This window comes from Cygnus atratus, chromosome 2 (genome assembly GCF_013377495.2).
Source record: "Cygnus atratus isolate AKBS03 ecotype Queensland, Australia chromosome 2, CAtr_DNAZoo_HiC_assembly, whole genome shotgun sequence".
Classification (NCBI taxonomy): Eukaryota; Metazoa; Chordata; class Aves; order Anseriformes; family Anatidae; genus Cygnus; species Cygnus atratus.
Window position 1 is genome coordinate 155,451,415 of NC_066363.1, and position 23,104 is coordinate 155,474,518.

The 23,104-nt window shown below is 42.0% G+C and overlaps 1 protein-coding gene across 1 annotated transcript in view; it reads right to left on the reverse strand.

Annotated features, from left to right (window-relative positions):
• The window catches only part of COL22A1 (collagen type XXII alpha 1 chain), a 201,863-nt gene that overhangs the window by 151,603 nt on the left and 27,156 nt on the right, over positions 1 to 23,104 (reverse strand). Inside the window, exon 3 of the mRNA XM_035561694.1 lies at positions 7,566 to 7,640. Within this exon, the coding sequence (XP_035417587.1) occupies positions 7,566 to 7,640 (75 nt within the window). The remainder of the gene's footprint in view (positions 1 to 7,565; positions 7,641 to 23,104) is intronic.

Consider the following 23,104-nt stretch of genomic DNA (forward strand, 5'->3'; position numbering starts at 1 on the left):
ATATGACTGCAGCTGGGGATTGCTCTCTAAGAGACTGTGCTGGTTGCTTTGTGTCAGATGATCAGTACCAAACAGATTAGACCTGTAGGTAATCCCAGAACTGACCACAGCAGTTGTTGGAGACCATTTGCATCAGACAGGCTGATTTATCTCCAAGCATTAGGAGGAGGTTCTTGAAATTGTATATACACCTTCTTCCCATCGTATGTGCACAATGGCCAAAACACTTGCAGTGACAAATCTAGGAGATGCTTTTTCCAGTCCCTTCTTTTGCAGCAATCTTTTTCTGAAGTAGGATTAATCAAAACTATCTGGGCTGAGAAATATCTGGCAGGTACCTCACCATTCTCCAAACTATTAATCTTTTTATAGCCAAAGGATTGGTTGCTTCTTGGGCTATGAAGAGGCAGAAATTGAATGTATTTCTCTTTTATCAACCTCAAATACACTGCAGTAAGAAAAAGTCCTGGCTTGTTTAACTTCTGGAAGAAAGCAAATGCTACTAGTTTAAAAACAACAATAACAAGAAAAACACAACAACCTTTGGGGACAGATATTTTTAAAATATGCAGGTTATCTGAATATTCCATGTGCTTATTTCTGTGCATGGTTAACCCATGTAAGTATTTAATGTGAATGCAGAAGTCAAAATTTGTTACTGCTGGGATTCAGACCAGAGAAAAGCTTTCATGGGGACTGCTCAGCTTTTACCAAATATTCCAGTTTTCTTCCTGCGGTAGCAAATCCTAAAGTAATTTCAGCATTTTTTCTCCATTTTTTCCTAATGTCTTTGAGCAGCTAAGCTGGGCTACCTGCTCCAGCACGGATCCAATGCCTAGCACTGCTCAGGTCACAGTATGAAAAGTCCACTGAGATCCATGATGTTGGGTAATAGCTACAACTGTGAACATATTAGGAAAAAAAAAGTTTAAAAAACATGGGGTTTTAATTCAAGAAATTCCTGAACCCAGCTCTGTTGGGGGCAGTGTGATGATATATAATCTGCAGGATGCTTTTGTTCATAAGCCCAAGTGAAACCACCGCAAGTCCCCATCCTGGATAACTGGGGGATCTGGACACTGGCCATGCCATGGTGTACACCTAGCACACAGGTTAGGGCTAGCCCATAGGACTGTAGTGGCTGCAGTTACAGCTCATGGATGACTTATTGGTAATCATTTGCTTACTTGAGCTGTCTTGGAGTTACTGGGTACTAAAATGTCTTTGAACAGTGGTGAGTCATTTGGTGACTTATGTAAACCTTCAAAGTTCTTTTAAGTGTGATAAACAGGCTATATTGTTGAGATTAGCTATTTTACAGTCCATAGCCTCCTGGAAAGCAAAGCTGAAAGTGACTTCCTAATATTACCTCCACAGGTATCCCACCTACCAGCCTAGAGGACAAATTCAGCCCACACAAGCCCATCCAGTTTCTCCAGCTCACACAATACTGAATCTTGGACAACACATCGACTGCTACTTTTCCTGCTTGCTTCTCGTGGACACACAACAGCTATAGCCAGATACATTTGTCTTAGGAGTCAGGCTTCAAATCCACGTCTCCAGACTCTTCTAGAATGGAGATCATAGAAGCATTCAGGTTGGAAAAGGCCTCTAAGATCATCTGGTCCAACCTTTAACCGAGTACTAAAGTGCACTACTATATCATGCTACTGAGTTCTAAATCTACACATTTCTTGAAGACCTCCAGGGATGATCATTAGCACTTAAGGCAGTGCTGATCACACTTTACCAAATTATATATGGGGACTTCTTAGGAAAAGCTGGGGGGGAAGGAGGGAAGAAGCTCTTGGCCTCCTCCCCTCTATCATCACCTAATGGGTGGTCACTGAAAAATGTGACAGCAAAGTGACTGCACCATGGCACAGGAAAGCTCCGTCCTTCTCCCTCATCTTTCATAGCTATATCCAGTCTTGTACATATGGTTACACAACTGTGGATTGAGTGGCTGGTGTCTACATGAATAGCCAGCTTCAAGTTTGCTGCAAAACTGTGTGCATCTACTGTCTGAAGTCAGTGATCCACTACAGACCTCTGCAGCTATTCCTGGATTCACCACTCACCTCTCAGGGGATTCTCAAGGAGACTTGAAGACGGATGATGCAGTGTACCAAGTGCAAAGGGAGGGCAAAATGCCCATCATGCTGTGACAAGAGCACTTTTGCCCCGAGGGACATGGATCTAACGTGCTCCTTCTGCAGGTTCAACAGCCCGGATGCTCCAGTTCTCTCCTGCTACCACATGTTTTAATATAAAAAATATAAATAGTCCCAAGAATATTGTAATTAGCTGGTTAGTCACTGGCATCTCTGGAATGCAGACCCTGTACGGGAAACCACAGGACACTGGAGACATGCTGACAGTTAAACACAGCCATTACAGTCTATAATTGTAGGCTACTAGTTTTACAGCCAGTGTCTCTGTAGTAGAATGCCCAAACGTCTTTTATAGAGCTACAGAAAAACACAGAGATCATAAATATGCTGGCATTTTCCTCATCTGCACATGAAGGTTTCAGAGATGGGGAAGAGAGTGAGACTGCTGAAGTCAATCCGTGGCACAACCCGTAATGCAATTTCTGCTGTTCTACATACCATGGCCTTTGTGACTACTTAGGAGACAGAGTCAGGGCTTTGATGTTTCCTCCTTGCCCCATTAACACCATCCAGTGTGGCTTGTACATGATGCATAATGTTATGCAGTGGTTGGAAGCATCCCTTCCCAGGGTTAATTTTTCTTTGCATTTTATAAAAATCTGTGCAAGTCGTTCTTTACATCAGTGGCAGATTCACTCTGAAAATAGGAACCGTCATCTGCTGAGTAGCATTATCTCCTCTGGTGGACAATGTTGAAGACCAGAGCTCAGCTCATTTTTTACATCTAGGGATCATGCAGATTTCTGCAACCAAATCCCATGTCCTGCAGGTCTAGTTTAATAGACAAATAAAACAAATGTGAAGTTTTAAAACCTCAAGAAGTATAATTCATTTTTCAATAGCTTGATAATTCATGTGTTGTTTCAATGCAATATAACGGTTCATAAAACTACACAAGGGGTAATCTTCAGGGTGCAAAATGTTATCATTGTGTTTTCCTGCCTGGTCATCATTCGGAGTAGGCCATGATCCCTTGTTAAATGGTGATGGGACCAAAATAACAATATAGAAATATAAGAGAGATTAAGTATTACAACTGCGGTTTTATTTTGAATATTTCAAGGCAGATGAGTTAAACTCTCTTCTGTTTTCTTTTCCCTTCTTGATAAAACAAAACAACAACAACAAAAAAAAAACTCATGGTACCCACAAGGATGCTGAAAGAAATTCATTTTAAGTATCATTAAGCATTGCTTTAAAATATCAGACTTCCTGGAAGAGAAACAGTGTTTATCCTGGTATCCTAACCAGATTTCTCTCTTTCTTTCAGAATTCCCAGTGTGATTCCTAATGCATGCAGAAACATTTATATTCAGAATTTACATGTTATGAACTGCTCAGCTGATGCTGCTTCACTTCACTGCCAAAATTTGTATCAGTAGTACAGTAAAGCCGCCTATATATCCTTACCTCATGCAATCATATTTCACCGTGGCAACCCTCACTGGATGCTACAGCTCGTGATTTTTCATTTAAATGCTGTGATACCAGAGGGTCAGCGTACAGCCTTCTGCTATGAGAAGTAGCCCTGTCCATTGCTGTTTATTTGTCTCCATTACTATTACTTCACAGCTGGTTCCAGGACTTCATATCTCTGACAGTCTGAAGCCTTCTTCTAATGTCTTACCTGAATGTATTTCTTAAACAGCGGATACCCATTTTTTATGATACTCTTTGTCCTTTAGCTTGAGTGATTCCCCTATCTCCCTCCAGCTATTCCCCTGATCTATTTGCAGAAGGCAATCATATCTCCCCCTTCCACCTGCACGCTGCACTTTTGTAACCTCCTGTTGAAAATAGGCTCTCTGGCTCCTGAACACAATGTTAGCTCCTCGAGACCAAACCTATCTTTCCTGACCAAAGAAGTCCAAGCACGCTTTTCTAGATGAGCTACAACCAAAATTCTGTCCATTCACGTGAATTCCTCCCTGTCTCTACAAGACCTACTTTACCCTATCCAATAATGACCATTGCCTTTTTCTCCAGCTGTACAGCACTGTGGCTTACAAGCATCTGCTAAGACGCCACCAAAAAATATGGGTTTATGGCACAGATTCCTGGTCCTGATCCCTAAGTCCCATAACATGTCCTTTGAACAAATTGTCCCAACTTAGTTGGAAAAAATCCCAAGCTTCTGAGGCAAACCAGTTCCTCCTGCATGAGAGCTTGATCCTAATTTATATTGTGGATATTCACAGAGAAGACTAGACCTAAAAGTGGACCTGAGGAGGTCCATCACTGTCTGCCCTCGGGCTTGTTATTCCCTTTCCTATAAACTCCATCATTACTTCCCTGCTAGCCAGTTTCTGTCTCATTTTACATCTTTTATTAATATCTATCCTTTTTAATTTTAGCAATTATTTTCAATACAGTACTCTGCCAAATGCTTGCTGAAGTTCAGATAGATGAGATTAGCTTAGTTCTGTTTGTCTAAAGAAAAAAAGCACCAGTCTTTTAAAGGGGAAATATCAGTTTAGTCTGCTGGTTCTCTTCCAGCTCATAGTATCATTTCTCATGTAGTTATTCATTTGGCTGTGCATGGGCCATGCTCTCAGCTGTACCCCTACCCTCAGCCTCAGCCTTAACAAAATCCCACACATCTTCCACCGCTCAGTCACACCCCTGGCTCCCTTCATCTCACAAAGTTTTTCCTTTTATACCTCATCTATCATCTAGCCTTTATGTTTACTTCTGCTAATCCAGAGTGACTCAAATCACGTTCAGATAACTGCAATCACACACTTAAAGGTTGCTGGTCGTGTTATTATGTGTACATAGATACGGTATACGGGAAAGGGCCGGCATTGGTGATGTTCTTTGTGAAACAATTGCTTGTGACATCTGCTGCTGCATTTCACACAATAAAAAGACGAGAAAAAAAAATTCGCAGAAAGACTTTTCCCCCTCTTACCTCCAGTTCTGTCATCTTATCCCTGCCTGAGAGAGGGAAGAGGTGTTTGCTGTGAGAAGCCTTTTAATACAGCCTAAATACAACCCTAAAATGAGGTTAGCTGCAACATCCATCCTATGGGGCTCCACTTTGTGTCAGCCTAGAAACAAGCTTGTGCAGGATGCAGCTGTGAATTGCCATGCTAGGAGCCTGCAGGCAAGTACCAATTTGGGCTATCATCAAGCTTCCAAGTGGAGGGGAAGACACAGGTACTAACTGCAAAGCCTTTAATAGTTGAGGACTAGTTGGCAGAGGAACTGCCTTCCCCTCTGTGCTGTCAGTAGTGAATCCACAGAAGCTCCAGAGCTGAAATGCTCTCACAGGCGTGAGGAGCAGGTGGAAGGCTGCTCCTCAAAACTGCAGCGCAGTCCTCTTTGGGGCAGCACAAAAAAGCCCTTCAGCAGCAACTACCAGCACAACACATTATTTTGAAAATGGAAATACAGCGGTCTAAGCCAAAGGAAATTTTCCAATTACTTTAGCTGAGAGAATGCAACGATATTCTGCTGGAATTGGACCCAAGGGCCTGCAGTCTTCTGAAACTATCACAGTGTATGTAGGGTGAACATAAGTAGTCAGTCAGCATTTTGGTCCTATACTGATCCATCTCCAGCAGCACAATGAACCTTAGACCCTTTTTAGTCAAATATTACAATAACCTTGTTATTAAGCCACTCCACGGTACGATGAGCCTTTATGCTTTATGGTGAACAGAGGATCCCTGTGTCCAGTAAATGCCTGCACCATGCTATCTGTCCAACCAGGAGAACAAACACCTTGCAACAAATAACATTCTGATTAGATATTAGGGGAAAAAAATCAATGTGATAGCATCCAAACTGCAACAGGGGCCTAGAGGACCTATGGAAAGTCTGTCTTTGAAGTTTGTCTCAAAACTCAACTGTACAAGGCCCCAAACAACCTGTTAATTTTAAAGAGGACCTTGAAGTTAGGTCCCACTTCCAGCAGAAGGTTGGACCAGATGACTTCCATAGTTTCCTTCCAACCTGAACTAGTCTACAGTTAAAAGACAGAAACTTTACAGAAGAGCATAAGTATCTACGTATATAAATGTGAATATATATAAAAATGTACACCTCGTTGTACTCAATACTCTTGCATTGGACTTGAAGTGGAATGCTTGTCCTTTACACTTCTTATCAGATTTATTTTTGAAACCAAATAAAAGCATAAAGTGTATCAATTAGCACGTGAATTAAAATTCTACTCTGATGAACACAGACTAGACTTAGGCAGCCATTTGCAACACCAGCCTTCTGGGAAGCATCATGTAGAAGATAATCTTGTGCGAGGGATACAATCCTCCTACTCATTTTGAGCTGCAACTTCTGCCACAAATAGGCTCCTTCAGAATCAGTACGGTTATCTGTTGAATAGCTCTACCATTTGCACAGCCTTCAAGGACTGTCAGAATAAGCTGACACAGTTGACACAAGACCTAGAAGTGGACAGCAGTTGAGATTGGGTGTATGGGGACTATGGGGTTGCGTCTAACAACCAGAAAAGGTGCTACCACTCAGCATCATCACAGGCCTAGGTGAAGCCAGACTGCAGCCAAAATAAGCTGCCTACAGACAGCACAGTTGAACTGATATTTTGTGCAGGCAGTGCAAGTCCCCCAGAGAAAAAACTCTTAAATTGTAGCAGAGCTGTCAGACCTTTACCATTTTGACTCATAATCAAGCTGCAGAAGAGCCTCCAGCCTCTCACTGCAGATTTTGGGTCAATCAGAGATATTCACAGCACTTTCTTGCTGCACAGGTTTTCTCTGCCAGCAGCTCAAACAGTGTTGGGTGGGTAGAAAAGAAGCACAGCCCATGCATATGTCTGACAAATTAAGTCCTTCATCTGCCTGGAAGGATGTATCAGAACTCATGGAAAAGCAGAGATCTTACCAAATCTTCTTTTCTCTTAATTTTTCACTTGATTTTTTCAGATGAGCTGGTCCTTCTTGTGACTTTCTCCCCCTCTCTCTCTTTTTTTTCTTTCTTACATACACATGCATAACCTGATCTTCACTGGTAATGGTCATTGGTTGTGGACATCCCACAATAATCACAGACCAAATAAATAGACATTCAAACTCATCAAATGTTGAGTGATCAAAAAAAAAAAAAAGAGAAAACAAAACAAAAGGCTTATTGCTTTCCCCTATCCACTACTATAAGCTCCACTAGCTTTTTAATTTGCTGCCATGTCAAAAAAAAAAAAAAAAAAAAGCTCATGATAAATTTTCTGTCCATGGTCAGATAACTCTTTTCCAGTCCTACAGTTTCTAGAATAATTCTCCATCACTGAATGTGTTAGATTAAGAAAATGCCAACTCAACTGTGTAACAGATAAGAACGTCACACCAGAAACATATAATTCTATTTTCTCAACCCCCAGCTGTACAGCAGAAAAGTGTGTCTCTTTACCTGGAATCTCATCAGTCTCCCCATTGGTATGCTTGAATCGATCTCCTTCCACACGGACATTTGGACACAGAACGTCTGAAAAAGCAAAAGAACCAGTACAAAATTATCACAGGTAAATACATCATTTTGTAAGATACGTACCTAACAAAACCTGATTTCCTGGGATTTGTCCACTTCCATGTCGTCCCACTGCAAAAATTCTGTTCCCTGTCTCTCTCTACACACCCTAAATTCCCTTCCCCTATCCTATCCCTTAACCACAGGCTAGGCAAGAGACCAAACACCCTACATCTGGTTTTGAGCTACTTTTTTCCTTGACTGGCCAGCCAAGAAGCCCAACAGAGCCTTCCCCAAAGCTAAGACATTACTTTGGCTTTCTTTCATTGCTCCATAAATCTGCATGGAAGACACAAAAACTTGAGAACGTTTAAAATGATTCCACTGTCAGATTTGGTGAGAAGGCCCATCTCAAGGCCCAGTTAATATTGGGGTGCTGCTCAAACTTTTCAGATAGATAGAACAGCTCCTACTCATAAATAAATAAATAAATAAATAAATAAATCTCTACCCAAAACAGAAACAAGATGGGAAGCAGAATCTGGAGCACAGAATGATGAACTGACATCGGTCGTGAAAAGGTCCCATAAGAGGCCAGTATCAGAGACAAGGTGAAGCCCACTGTGAGGTATCTTACCAAATTGTGCGTGGTTCTCCTGTCAACACTGCTCTAGCGCCATGACTTTTTATGTGTCTGTTCTCCTTGAGTTTGCTCAAGCAGAAAGCACCATTAAGTATGACTAAAACTTTGAAGAACATTCAGCCCTATACACAGGCTTCAAAGGAGATAGTGAAAATACCCAGTCATTTCTCATGCTCCCAATTAGTGTCATCACAGCTGTGGGTAAATGCTTTTCTGCACAGAACTGTCTACCTATCCACCTCTTTCCTGACATATCTTTGAAGCAACATTTATTTATGCTTTGTTTTCCCAGATCAATAGATAATTGCACGCTTGTAATCAACGGGGACAACCAGCTCGAGGAATTGATTTAATGAGAATGTACAAATGAACCTCTGACTTTACACTGCATGCACAGCCCCACGTTCATGTCCTTTCTCTTATTTAAACACAGCCAGGTGAGGAAAACTAAGTCCCATTCCTCCATTTGCCTAATTGTAAACACCATAATATATATATATATATATTCTGCAGTTGCAACACTCGTCTTGCTGCATATGGTATTTAGTATCACCTCCACCTGATGTTTCGTACATTAGTCCTTCAGTATCTTTAGTTGTTGTGCTTGTCAAGGAGCAGCAAGGGCCAGCTGCTTCCAAAAGAGCACAGAGCCAGGAGCCAAGAGTGACCCCAGCACAGGCAATGCCCTCACCAGTGGGGCACAATCCCACAGGGCTCTCTCAAGACTTTCTACAGGAGGTTCACCTTGAACTGTGCATGAAGCTACATCCAAAATTGTGAGATAAGAATGATTTTTCTGAGGATGTTGACAGCAGAACCTGTATTTCTCCTCCTGCTTCCTGACTTTCAATAAAAAATCTGATATTCCACAATGTTTAGTTAAGCCTAGCAATGAAATCAGATATTCTTCCTGTTCCATTGTGCTGATGAATTTACGGGCCAGATTATCAGCTGCAGCTGAGGTACACTAAGCTCAATGGAAACAAAGAAGACTGTAAAATCTATTGCCAGAAGCCCCAAAAGCCAACACAGCAATAAAAAGCAGTTGAACACATTCAGGACCCTTTGCTGCAGCAGCAAGGGAGGCCAGAGAGCGGTCATTCTTGCTAGAATATGTTATCCAGGGTGTTTAGAATTGGGATAATTTTGTATCAACACAGCAGAAAAGTACCTTTACTCAGCCAAGGGTCTGGTGTTGCACAGTTCACATAGGCAAGGAGTTTGTCAGTATGTGTAGAGTACCTCAGTCAAATTCCTATCAGCGTTTTTTTGAGAGAACCACCAGCATGCCCTGTAAGGTCCCTTCCAACCCAAGCCATTCTGTGGTTCTATGCCTACATCTCTTTGCCAAGAAGAATCATGCAAGCAGATTTTCTTTGGACTATCTTCAGGGCTGTTGCTTCTACAGATAAAATTCAGAGCAGTCACCTTTTTTTCACACCACACAGAATCACAAAATAGGTTGGGTTGGAAGGGACCTTAAAGATCACCTAAACCCAACCCCCTGCCATGGGCAGGGACACCTCCCACCAGCCCAGGTTGCCCAAAGCCCCATCCAGCCTGGCCTTGAGCACCTCCAGGGATGGGGCATCCACAGCTTCTCTGGGCAGCCTGTGCCAGGGCCTCACCACCCTCTGAGTGAAGAACTTCTTAATATCTAATCTAACTCTACCCTCTTTCAGTTTAAAACCATTACATCTTATCCTACCATTACAAAGCCTGATAAAGACTCCTGCGGACCAGCCCTAATACATCCATGTCTTTCTTGTCCTGGTGACCCCAGAGCTGGATGCAGCACCACAGCAGGAACCAGTATTGACTGATCACAGGGTCAGTTCATGTAAATTTTAGCCAGAGATCTCTTGTGCTCCATTTTACTTAGTGGTTTGAAAGCCAGGATACTTCATTCAAGACTGCTTATGTCCTTCGCTTTAGACAGGTGAAATGATCAGTTTTCTCCTCTTCATCAGAGGCCTGTACGACTTCCCAACACAACAGTGAAACACTTCTCTGTTAGGAGAACTTTGAAAACTGAAAAACTTTGAAACCATTAAGACTTGCAAGAGCCAAAGTTATGCCATTTCTCCCATTCAAAACCAAGCTGTACTGACAAAAGATTTTCTTAGAAGTATCAAAAGCCCTGTGCAGATATTAAATTGATGCTTTGAATTCTGCTTTTGCTAAGAACAAATGCTCTTTTGGTTACAGGTACTGAGTCAGTGCAGCAAACAGTACTTCTGAGGCCTGGTCTCAGAACTGGAAGATGTATGGCTGTGCAGTAAAATAAGCAAAGTAAGAAATCAACATGAGCAAAATTCTCCCAAATAAAGAGTAAACAAATGGAAGGCATGAATAAAATCACAAAAATGTCATTCACCTATGCTGCCTCGGAGAGATACAGAAGGAAGAATAAAACAAGTCTCAAACACAGCAGGGTACCTCTTTGTGTAACAGCGAACTAATGTTGCTAAATTATAGATACATTAATCATCATTCCTATCTTTAATGACATCAGACACCGTCCACTAGGTTCAGTTAAAAAGAACTACGGCTTCCTAGCAGGGAAGCACGGGCTAGCAAAATCTTCCTGGTTGTAGCTCCTGTGTTTGAACCAGGACTATACAGCAAAACCATATGCTTGGCCTTGGTGCAGAACTCTCTTGCCACAAAGAAATGGAAACGCCAATTTTCTTCTTACCACTTTGTCCTTTAAATCTCTTATTACCTCTTAAATAATTGTGGCCTCACTTTGGCCTTTATTTTACAAATGTCTTGTGCTGCCTTCCTGTCCACATCTAATGCACAAGAACAAACAATCCACAAGGGAAAAAAAATATTTGCCATGCTCACTCTCCAGCTACAGAATAATTCATACAGACATATAAGAGGTTAGTGCTTTACCACCTAACTTAGCAGCACAGCTCCTTGTGTCCAAAGGAAGAGCGTGCCAGAATGAAAGCACATCAGCTGGTCCCAGCTGGAAAACAGGTCCCAGTGCTACATCCAGGGGTGCACTGAGAGAAAAGAGATGGCAAAAGCTGTCCCCTTCTTTTGGAGCCCTTCATCCAGATCCCTGATAAAGACGAATATTTTAGCACCAGAGACGAGTGCTTATGCCCATTCTTTCTGCTATTGCCAGGCCAAACTTCAGGCAAACACTTGTGGTGTTTGGAGAATTCCTAAGAGGGTTTGCAGCAGTGAGCATCCAATGTGAGTGGCAAATACAGTAATAAAATCTGCACTGCAGCCACACCTCTTAATTTGTAAGCATTTAAGCATACTGTAAAAGAGAAGACAAACTAAGTAACCTGAGCTTTCAGCCACTGGTCATTATTATGTCCTTTCTGGCTACCTTAGAAAATTTGATTCCCATGCATGTAAGAATTTCATAAAATAAAATTATATCCCTGGTGTTTTCCTTTAGAAGCAAAGCAATATGATTTTGCAGTAGCTTTTAAATACATATTGCTTCCTTGTCCTCCGCCTTATGCAATATTCTATCAATCCCTTGCTCTATCCACAAATTTTATCACCAACGATTTTATATTTATGTCCACAGGGTTTGCAGAAATTTGGAATAGCGCCAGGACTTCTATATATCCCTTTTACAGCTGCACTAGTAATGATGCCTTTCCACCGATACCTGCTACATGAGTTCAGTCAGTTCTTAATCCACTGTATAGTGTTACTTTTTAATGCAAATGTCATTCAGTAGGCAGTAACAATGCCTAAGAACAAATATATTATATCTGGGTAGTTACCATATCAACCAAACCGTAACTCCTTGCAGAAAGAAATGAGTTTTCTTAGAGATGACCTCTTTCTCATAAAACTATAATCCCTGAATAGGGATACGTAATAACTCTCATCCGTAATAGTTTATTCACTGGCTTCCACATCAACTATTATTTCTTTGTGACTGAATCAGGCAAACTGGTCTATAACTCTACATTTGAATAACTTTTTGAATTAGCAACACATTATCATCATTTTAAAGGCCCATAATTAGCGTTGCGCTCAGCAGCTAAATGTTTTCCCAGGTATCTTTCTTCTCCTATCCTATCTTTATGCTCTAGTAGTCCACACTTTCCAGCAATGACAGTATGTGTTGTTGGGATGGCTGGAGATCATTTCCTTCCTCTATAGACAGATTCGTCAACAGACTTGCTGAATGTAGGATAGTCATTTGATTTTTTCTAGCTTCCTTTTTCACTCTTTTTTTTTTTCAGAAAACTCCAAATTGTTCAGAATTGTTTGTGGATCCCTCATCAGTGAGAAAACAGAGGATCCGAATCAGCCTCACACAAGTCTTGGTGCTGACTCAATGACAATGGTTTTCCACTTTCCCTGCTTCAGGTCTGCTGGTGATCTCTACAAAAAATTCTATTTTTCCACCCTGATCCCTGTCCTCCCTCACTCCATCCTACTAGGTCCTCTGGAACAGAGACATATTAGCACAGAGGATGCCTCCTGCAGGAGTGCCTTAAGTACAAAAGAGTAACAACATAAAATATCGGGAAAAATATTGTGGTCATAGTGAGAATTGAATCTCAAAGAGAAATGGATATTGTATATCCTTCAAAAAGATGTTCAGTCATTTCCAATCACTGGGGACACTTACAGAAAACGTCTCATGAATTCTTTCAAAAAATGCTCACACATCTCACAGTGCCTGTGCACCTGATGCACCAACAAATGATGCAATACATTGGGCTCTGAAAAACTTCTGAGCTATCTCAGCACCCTCTACAGCTGTCTTGGACACCAGGCTTAAGGTGGGTTGCAACACTCTTTGGAGATGTCCTTCTCTGCACTGAATATAGAAAGAGCTTACGTCTCTCTTTTGCACTAGGTACTTTATTTTAAGACATTTAAATACAGGTGAGGCTGTATTTAAAAAAAAAAAAATGCTTAAGAACCTGACAGAAATGGGGCTCTCTGTCCCACTTATTTTGATGGTGATATCTTCCTCTGAATCCTGCTCATCACTGGACAAGCTGACTCGGTACACCTGAGCTTCTTGGTTCAAGGAAGCAGAGTGTAGTTTCCTGAAAGTGAAGCTCACACCCTTTTCTTTAAGCAAATTATACTGAGATCTGTTTGATGATAATGAGTGATTTAAACCTCACTTTTACATATCATCCTTTAAGATACTCTCCATGAAAAAATCCCAAAGCTGTCAAACATTTTAAAATTAAAAGAGACAGTGCACCTTACAGAGTATGTGCACTGTAAGAGACATGTCAGCAGAGCATGTCAGCTCAGGAACTTTCAGTAGCATTAAATTAGCATTACTAACATATTGACGTGAAACTGTAATAACAGGGCTAAGAATTTAGGAAAGAACAATGTGAATGATCTGAGAGTTTAACTCTCCTTGTTATGTCAAAGGAAAGTCAAGGAAAAGGGACAGAAAAAAAGGAGAATGAAGGAAAAATAGAAAAGAACAGACAGAAAGAGCGATAGAGAAGGCAGGAAGGCAGGAAAAGGAAGGCAGGAAAGCAGGAAGACAGGAAGGGAAAGAAAGAGAAAGAGAGAAAGGGAGAAAGAGAGAAAGAGGAAGAAAGGAAGAGAGAGAGAGAGGAAGAGAGAGAAAGAGAGAAAGAGAGAGAGAAAGGGAGGAAGGGAGGAAGGGAGGAAGGGAGGAAGAAAGAAAGAAAGAAAGAAGAAGAAAGAAAGAAAGAAAGAAAGAAAGAAAGAAAGAAAGAAAGAGAAAGAAAGAAAAGAAAGAAAAAGAAAAAGAAAAAGAGAGAGAGGAAAGAGAAATGGAAAAAGAGGGGAGGAAAAGGGAAGGGGAAAGGTAAAGAATTTGCTCAACACAAAGCCTCATTTAGGGTCTACAAACATACAAATGGATAAATGATTTTGCACTGCAGTGGGTTATTAAATCTACTAAACTCTCCCTTAAAGCTGCATTGAGACAGATTTAAACCACAAGGCAATATTTGCTTTCTGATATTTCCTTTTTCCACTTCTGGACTAGCTCACATTAGGAGGACAATAGGTTGTCCCTCTGCTGAGAACCATAAATCCAACATCCTTGTGAAAGCAACTCCCTCCCTTTGAAAGTTTGGTTAAAGTCATAGATCATAGAATATCCAAGCTGGAAAGGACCCACAAGGATCATCGAGTCCAACTTTTGGGTCCCCAAATGACCACCCCAACAAATAAATAAATAAATAAATAAATAAATAATCAGAGCATGTGTCTGAGAGCATTGTCTAAACATTTCTTGAATTCTGCCAGGCTCAGGGCCGTGACCACTGGGCAGCCTGTCCCAGTGCCCGACCACCTCTGGGTGCAGAACCTTTCCCTAACACCCAGCCTGACCCTCCCCTATCCCAGCTCCATGCCGTGCCCTCGGGTCCTGTCGCTGTCCCCAGGGAGCAGAGCTCAGCGCCTGCCCCTCCGCTCCCCTCGTGAGGGAGCTGTAGAAATCTCAGCACCATGTCTGTTACACGGATCCCTGACTAGGAGCGTTGTGATCCTGCTGCCCCTCAGGGTTTTCTATTGAGAAACCTTCTGTACAAAGAGCTAAACATAATCTCCAGTTGCCAGCGCTCTGTCCTTTTGTCCTTAGGACAAAACTTTTTAAACAGTTTCTTCAATTTCATTTTTATTCTTTCAAGAATAAGCAAGCCCTCAGCTGCCAAGCACTCCTCCAGGGACTTGTGTATAATGAATGCTGAACACATGTAGCTGTCAAGTTACACGAGAATAAAGCAGAGGTGAGAAGAGAAACACAAGAAGGTTAAAGCAAGCATTATTTATTGGCATGTTTCTTTTTTTTTTTTTTTTCCAAACCCAGAATTTTAGGATTCCAGAATTTCAGCAGTGCCTAGCGCTTTGCCAGAGATTCAGCCACGCTTTGCATCTCCATCATTTTTCCATTTCTGCAACAGGAAGTGGCCACTTTCTCTTAAAAAGCATGATCTACCTAATTTAAGCATTTGTTTTATCCTCTGACACAGATCTTTACCCCACCACAAATTCTACCCACTGCTAAAGAAAGCTTGACAAATCCAGGCCTCATTAAAAGCTGTCTTCCAAAAATTTAGACCAGAACTCAAAATATTTGCAAAGAATAACATTTCTTTGGCCAATGTCCAAAGACGAATTCTGGACCTTGTGTGTTTTTCAGAGCTAAACAATAATAACTTTGCCAACACGAGAGATTTGAAGGATTTAAGGGGGGAGAGCTTAGCTGCATAGAACAATCTTCATTTTTCTTTGGTGGTTAATATGGCATTTTTTTTCCGTACTGGAAGAAATTTTCCCATCAAAGCTCAAGCTTAAAGGACAAGGGCCTGGTGAGAAAATTCTTCTTAAAGTTAAGAAGATTTCATGAAACTAGTTTCTCAGTGGAGCTCTCCCAGACCCCATTAGCTCTGCTCTTCAGTTACTTGGTTCACTGTGCAGCAGTTCCTCCAGAACACTTAACTCCCCGCAGTCAGTTGATAACATAAATGACTGCTATATATAGCACTACTTTTATTTGCTCCTTTTTTTTTTTCTTTTTTAAAACACTCTGCATGGAGTATTATGAAGCCTCAAAATTCATTTTTTTTTTAAACACTTTTAAAAATACTTCTTTTAGAAGTATACCTCCACGCTCTGCCCAGATGCACTACAGACTTTTTGCAAATGTTCATTGTCAAATGTTCCTTCCCAACGAATGAAGTGATCCTTAATGTGCAACCCACCCTCAAAAACAAGTTCATAAGGAAAAAAAACCTGGCATATCTTTCAACTGCAGTGGCGGCACTGACAGTGTAATGATACTGCAATTGCTTCTATACTAACATTATAATTTGTAGCAATGTGTAAGTAAAACAGAGCACCGCAGCAATTATGTGATTCCACCTTGCAGTTTAATGCCTAATGTAATTCTTCCTTTCTGAAATCATGCTGTATCTAGGACACCGTGAAGTTTGAAGTCCATCAATGCCAGGAAAATCAGCCCTTCATGGATGCTGTAGCCAAGGTGGATTCTGCCTTTTTCTCTCCAAATAGTGCCTGTGTTGATTCTGGACGAGGTTGCCATGTTTGCACACAAAGGGACCAGCACAGTGATGGGTCTCACAAATGCACATGATGAAATGGAAATGGGACAACAAGCCTCCCCCCTAGCAGAGCTTATGGACTGAGCGAACACAGACAGCCAACCCTACTCCTTATGACATCACAAGGCACTGGTATTGTCACGTTTCCTTTAAATGCTACATATTTAGTAATATAGCCTAAATATGAACCAGAACCCAGCTCAATCCTGCTCACAAAATTCCCCGGCTTCAGAGCAGGATCAGAGGTGACTGCTGTGGGAGTGCAGATATCTTTTTATCAGCACAGCAGCCGGAAAATGTGGTTCCATGAGTAACCACACATTCAGTGCCCTGCACTGCTCAGTAGCTGCCATATATCACTCAGAGGGCAAGCAAAGCTATTAGCAGGTATTACACCCCAGGGTGTATTCACACCACACACATTTAAGGTCCCAGACAGGAGGATGTTCTTTGACTCCTTCTACAGGGACTGAGAAGCAAGGCTCCTTCAGAGGGCAATTCAGAGCAGAAACCCAAATTAGGTGCCCTGATTTACCCCTGGAAAAGCTGTTCTCCTCTTTCTGATTACAGGGGGAACTTGAGGACACACGGTTCTCAAGTTAGACATCTATCAAAGACGCCACAGTTGCATTCATCCAAGTAAAACAAGCACGGTCAGATGCACTGAGGCCATGGCATGTTCAGGCTCATGTCTATGCTAGCAAAAGGTTTAAGCCTCCAAAACAAGGCCTCTGCTGTCCATGAATAGTCCCTGGCATGCTATAAGTGCCCATCTGGGCCCTGCAAACCGTCAGACAGAACATTAGCTGGCCTGGGCCAAAATGTGCCAGACATCATTCTCCAAGTTTACCAGCACAGATGAGTGCATTACATTGCCCAGGAACGTTTCTGGCCACATTTACGGTTCCTAGTTCAGATACAACCCGTAAATATCATCCTTTCTAAGAGCTCTGTCATACAGATCTAAAGGAGCCTCTTGGGCAAAACTGCTAAATTCATTTTATGGTCACAGGTCACCAATTGTACATGCACTCATTTCAAAAAAGAAAGTGGGAAGGGGCTGATTGCACAGCCAAGAACATCTTATCCTGTTTAAGTCAGGACAGGGGAAATGCAGGGCGTTCTGGGATTTCCAAGCACTTAAAGCGCTTTTGAACCTGGTGAAAAAAAGAAAAATGTATTAATTTTTTTTTCTTTTTTCTGAACATCTCAAAAGCTTTATCTCCAGGCTGATCCATTAGCCTATCTTCAAACCTCCATCCAAAGTTCCTTTTGGAGCTCCCAAATCTTGGTGAGGACTCCTCTTTCCAAGAGATACCTACACTATAGGATTCTCTGATAGCCTCTCCCTCTCTAACACGCCCACACAAATGCAAGAAACTCGTTGGACGTCTGACAGCAGACGTATCTTGTCAAGAGGACCGATGCAATTAGCACCATTTAAGTGAGCAGCCTACAGAATTAATTTGCACATGCTCCCACAGGAATAAATGGCACTACGGGAATATGAATGTAGCATCAGGCCTCAGCTCTTCCAAGCTAATTTGCTTGTGTCTGCTCCTAAACAAACACACAGACTGCGTGCCAAGGAGCTTGTCGGCAAACAGCACAAGGTTTTGAGGAAAGCAATTAGCAGCTGCGGCGCTTTCCATCCCGACTGTGAGATGATTGCTGCAATGGGGCGTGAGTCCACCCCTTTCCCTCGGGTTTGCCTGTCTCGAGCAAGAGATGAACCTTCACCTTGCAAAGTGTGCTCGAACCCAAAGAACTGCAGGGTTTCCCAAGTGGCTGATCATTGCCTTAGCAGAAAAATTGCCATGAAAATGGCTTCGTGCTGATGGCCTATAAAATATGCAATGGAATGACAGTGTGGGGTTGAGTCATATCCCATGGCGGCTCTGTGGGCACAAATGGACCATGTCCCCTGACCCAGCTATTGGGTTCCTCGCATCAGTTTTAGGTGCGTTCCTTGCCTGTACATCATGGGCTGCAAGGCTGGGAAAGTTTCCTGTTTGCCTCTGTGTCCCAGATGATGACCAAGGATTAAAGGTATTGTTCACTTGGCTGTGAGCAGACAAAGTTACCACTTATCAAGAGAGGAACCCAAAAGTATAGGGTGAAGAGATCAGTATATAATGTAGTTGACAGGTGCAGCTCCTCATTCAAGGGTGGAACTGAAGTCAGTCCTTTCAGGTTTGGAGGAGTTGTTGTAAATCTTCCCTCTGTTTTTTGCTGAAAATGAAATGCTGAAACTTTCTGATCTGCTGTCTCAAAAACTCAGATTAAGATAAGATACAGATTAAAATACAATTTAATTATTAATAACTTATAAATAATATATAGAGATAAAACATTACATATACCATATAATAATAATAATACAGTGGTAATTATATATAATAAATATATTTTTATTCAAGTACAAATAAGATTAGAGTACAGATAAATTTCCACTGTTTTTCACCACGAAATCTATTACCATTATAATTTGCTTCTAATTCAAACATAGTAAGCAGAAATGCAAAGGGACTGTATCTGTGTGGTCTATGAATGGCAAGGAAAAGAGGCTTAAATATGCCCTACCAAACACCACAGCTCTGCTACAGCAGTGTTTTAGGGTCCACACAGCAGAAGAGCTAGACAACTACTAGAGCATCCTTAGCTGTTTCTTAAATGCCTCCCACCCCAAAATAGCTTAATTCCAATATCCTTCAGCGTAATGAACAAATTTGACTTCTGTGGTCTATAAGAAGAGCTGAACTGAAATATCTGTGCTTTGTATTTGTTTTAAAACTTAAAAGGATCAATACTACATGTGCAAGTGTTGATTGTAGAATCAGGAGGAGAAGAATCTCCGCTATGAGGAATGGATCTCCCTTATCCTTTTTCCTGCACTATTAAACAAGTAGTATGGAAACAAAATTTTGCCAGGAGCAAATCCCACAACAGAGAGATGGGCTCAAATGTTGTAAAATGCTTTTGACAGGACAGAGAAGGTGTTTTTTGTTTCATTTTGTTTTAAAAGTAGTGATTCTGTTTTAGCCCTGTAATTGAAACAACTGAGATTAAAAACAAATTCAGTGCAAAGCTTGGATGCGCTGGGTCTCACTGAATAGGAACATTACAATATTTCTGCTATAAAACCCCATCCATCTCACTTGCACTCAGTACTCATGAAAGGCACATTTCCTAAATGAGCCCAGTGGAACGGTACAGCCACAGATCTGCAGAAGGAGGTCCAAGCCCGCCGATCCATTACCCTCACGTGTACCATAGCAAAGAGACAGGAGTACAGAGGCTCCTAATGAAAGCACTGGCAAAATGGTGAGGCCCCAAGTTAGGGTTTATAATTGACATTAAGAAAGCGAATCCTGAAAAGACTGAAAAGTTTTGTTTATTTCTTAAACTTCTAAAAAAAAAAAAAAATGGCTTCCCAATAATAAGAAATCCAAGTGTGGCATTCTGTTCCTTCAAAGTAATTCCAAAACTGAATTAATTAGGAGCAACTTGTTCTAAAGCTGGTGCCGTTACAGCCGATCAATAAATATACACTAGCTGTACTCAAATAACTTTCAAGAGAGATATATAGCTCAAGGACATGTTTTAAAGGGACTCTGACTGGCGTTACTCTTCTGGTGTAATTATACAACTGCAGATTGAACAGTATCATCTTCCACGTGGGTATTTTTTGGTATGCTGTAACAGTGGCTTTGGGACTCAAAGCTTCAGCAGTATAATTATATCACAAGAGCAAAGCCAGGAAATTTCCGTATAAATACAAGGCTTGACTCTGGTTAAGAGTTTGTTTTTGTTTTGTAAGGAATTGTAACACCACCTTTGCAAAATAGAGGGTTTTTGAAGATAAATAAGTGACTTTAGTTTCCTCTCAGAAGAAGCCAGGATAAATTAGCATCCTGGCAGAAGGGGCTGGGTGCACCTGGTGAATGCCATGGCTCCAGCCACACAGGCTCCCTCCATCCTCCCTAGCAATATCCCTGGCTCCAGCTTGCTATTCACACACATTTCAGCCAAAAATATATTGCTCAGGCGTCACTTTCCCATTTCTCCAGGGCTCTGCTGCAGCCCAGCTTTCAGCGTTTTTAACAGCAGGGAAATATGAGCCTCATGGGACCACACAGAAACCCATCCGAGCAATTCCCAGTGCGCCATTTTGAGCTCGGCGTACACCAGGAGCCACAAATTCTGTGGTGGCCTTTTTTTTTTTTTTTTTTTTCCTTGAACACCCGCAGGGATGATGACTCCACACCTCCCTGCGCAACCCGTCCCAATGCCTGACTGCTCTTTCCGAGAAGAAATGTCTCCTCATTTCCAACCTAAGCCTTCCCTGCCGCAACTTGAGGCCATTCCCTCTAGTCCTATCACTAGTTACCTGTGGGAAGAGGCCGACCCCCAGCTCCCCACACCTTCCTTTCAGGTAGCTGTAGAGAGCAATGAGGTCTCCCCTGAGCCTCCTCTTCTCCAGACCAAACACCCCCAGTTCCCTCAGCCGCTCCTCACAGGACTTGTGCTCCAGGCCCTGCACCAGCTTCGTAGCCTTGCTCTGGACACGCTCCAGGGCCCTGATGTCATTTTTGACACCTTTACTGAATTCAGGACCATTAAGGGACTGTCTGTGTTTTACTGCTCTCAAACACACCAAAAAGTGCCAGGCCAAAATTTCTTACTCATGTCTTGAAAGATAACTCCAGTCCAATATCCATTTTATCCAAACAGCCTTGTCCACCTGCCCATTCTCACACATGCCACCAGGTCCATACTTTCCAAGGAGGCTTGCATGAGACCTGGGCATTTCACTTCCACAAGAACTTGCAGGAATCTCTTTCCTCAAGCCTAAAAGCAGTTGCAAGAAAAGCAAATAAATGTAAAATGCTTTTAACGACACCTGTCCCCTCTCCTCTCTGCTACAGAAAGGAAGTTACAACTGGAACCTGGAAAGCACTGATTGGGAACTATAAATCAAAGCAGGCACAAGCTGATCTCTGTTCCTCGAGCCAGGTGCACACATCGGTCAAGAACATTCTTCCACTCCTCTCCCTCTTATAAAGTTTTCCCCGCTCAGAAATGGCAATCACTCATTTTCTTAAGAAGATATAAGAGGTCTGAAATGATGCTTCAAACAAGAAGACTGCAAAAAGGGAAGGGGGAGAGAATCAACCCAGAGTACAAAACGGAAACAATTTAAGAGACAAAAAGCACACGAGTATCAATCAGCAGCTACAGCCCTGCCACTTCTGGATACTGAGATCTTCATTCCCCACTAAGAGCCTATCTGTGCGAGAAAAGCTCCCATTTATATCACGCCCTGTGCCATAACACAGGACTGCCACACTGTGCAATACTCCTGTGTCATCTTATTTGTGTATCTGGAATCAAACTGTGCTGCTCTGCTAGATGGCCAGCAAGAAAACCGAAACCTCCACAGAGACATGCCAGGAGGAATTCAGGCTATAAAAGTTGCAGCTACATAGTCACAAGAAGTACACCACTGCATGAGAGAAGAGGTGTCTCCTGAGGATCTGCAAGCTCAGTGAGACTCTACCCATCCCTGCAGTTCCTACTTCGAGAGCTGAGTATGCTGTCTGCCTGAAGGGGATACATGATTTGCACTGATTTTTGTATTTTTTCTTTCATGCATTAAGTAATGGACATTTTGAACCAAAAATGGAACTTTTTCATTCTGAAAAAAAAAAAAAGGTTAAAGCATTTTAATAACATCATTTTTTTTTCCAATCCCTCTTCATCACCAAAAACTTATCTAATTTGGCTTTTCCCAGGTAGTTCCAGTCTTAATGAATTAGCATTTTCCCTATGACAGGCACTTAATTAAAAGCTCCCCAAACATTCCTGAGCGGTTTCCCCTCCTACACAATGCCATGTCCACAAGCACATGCACATAGGGCTATATGGTGCAGGAGGCAGATAATTCTATCTGCTGCCAGTTAGGAAAGAGAGAATTGAAACTGATGTTTCAACCAGAAATAAAATATAAATTGTAGGCAGAAGTACAGCATTTCAGCTCAAGAGCCTCTGATTAGTCCTGAAGGACAACGTTCAACCATTGCTCATACTGCAATACCATCTCTCCAGTCTGAGATGGTAAATGGCTTTAGCAAAGCTCTTGCAGACACAGGGAAGTTGCTGCCATCAACTGCAGCAGCAGCTCAGCAACGCAACTGGTCTGTGCTGAAATGCATCTCCAGAAGGTGTCTTTGCAGAGTCACCATGCACTTTAAAGCACTAATTCCCCAAGTGTTTTATTGTTGTCATTGTTGTTTTGTTTGTTTGTTTGTTTTCACATCCCTGAAGAGCCACATGGGCACCAAGAACTTTGCAGATGTTACTTTTTTTTTTTTTCCTTTCATATCAGTTATCTCAGTTACTATAATTAAGGCTGAGAGATCTGGGGCTGTCCAGCTGGAGAAAAGAAGGCTCCGGGGAGACCTCACTGCAGCTTTTCAATAATTAAAGGGGGCTTATAAATAAGACAGAAAACAACTTTTTGCTTGGTTGATGTAGGGGAGATGTAGATGAGATGTTAGCAGAAATTCTTCACTCAGTGAGGCCCTGGCACAGGCTGCCCAGAGAAGCTGTGGATGCCCCATCCCTGGAGGTGCTCAAGGCCAGGCTGGATGGAGCTTTGGGCAGCCTGGGCTGGTGGGAGGTGTCCCTGCCCATGGCAGGGGGGTTGGAACTGGATGGGCTTTAAGACTCCTTCCAACCCAACCTGTTTTATGATTCCATGGTTCTATGATAAC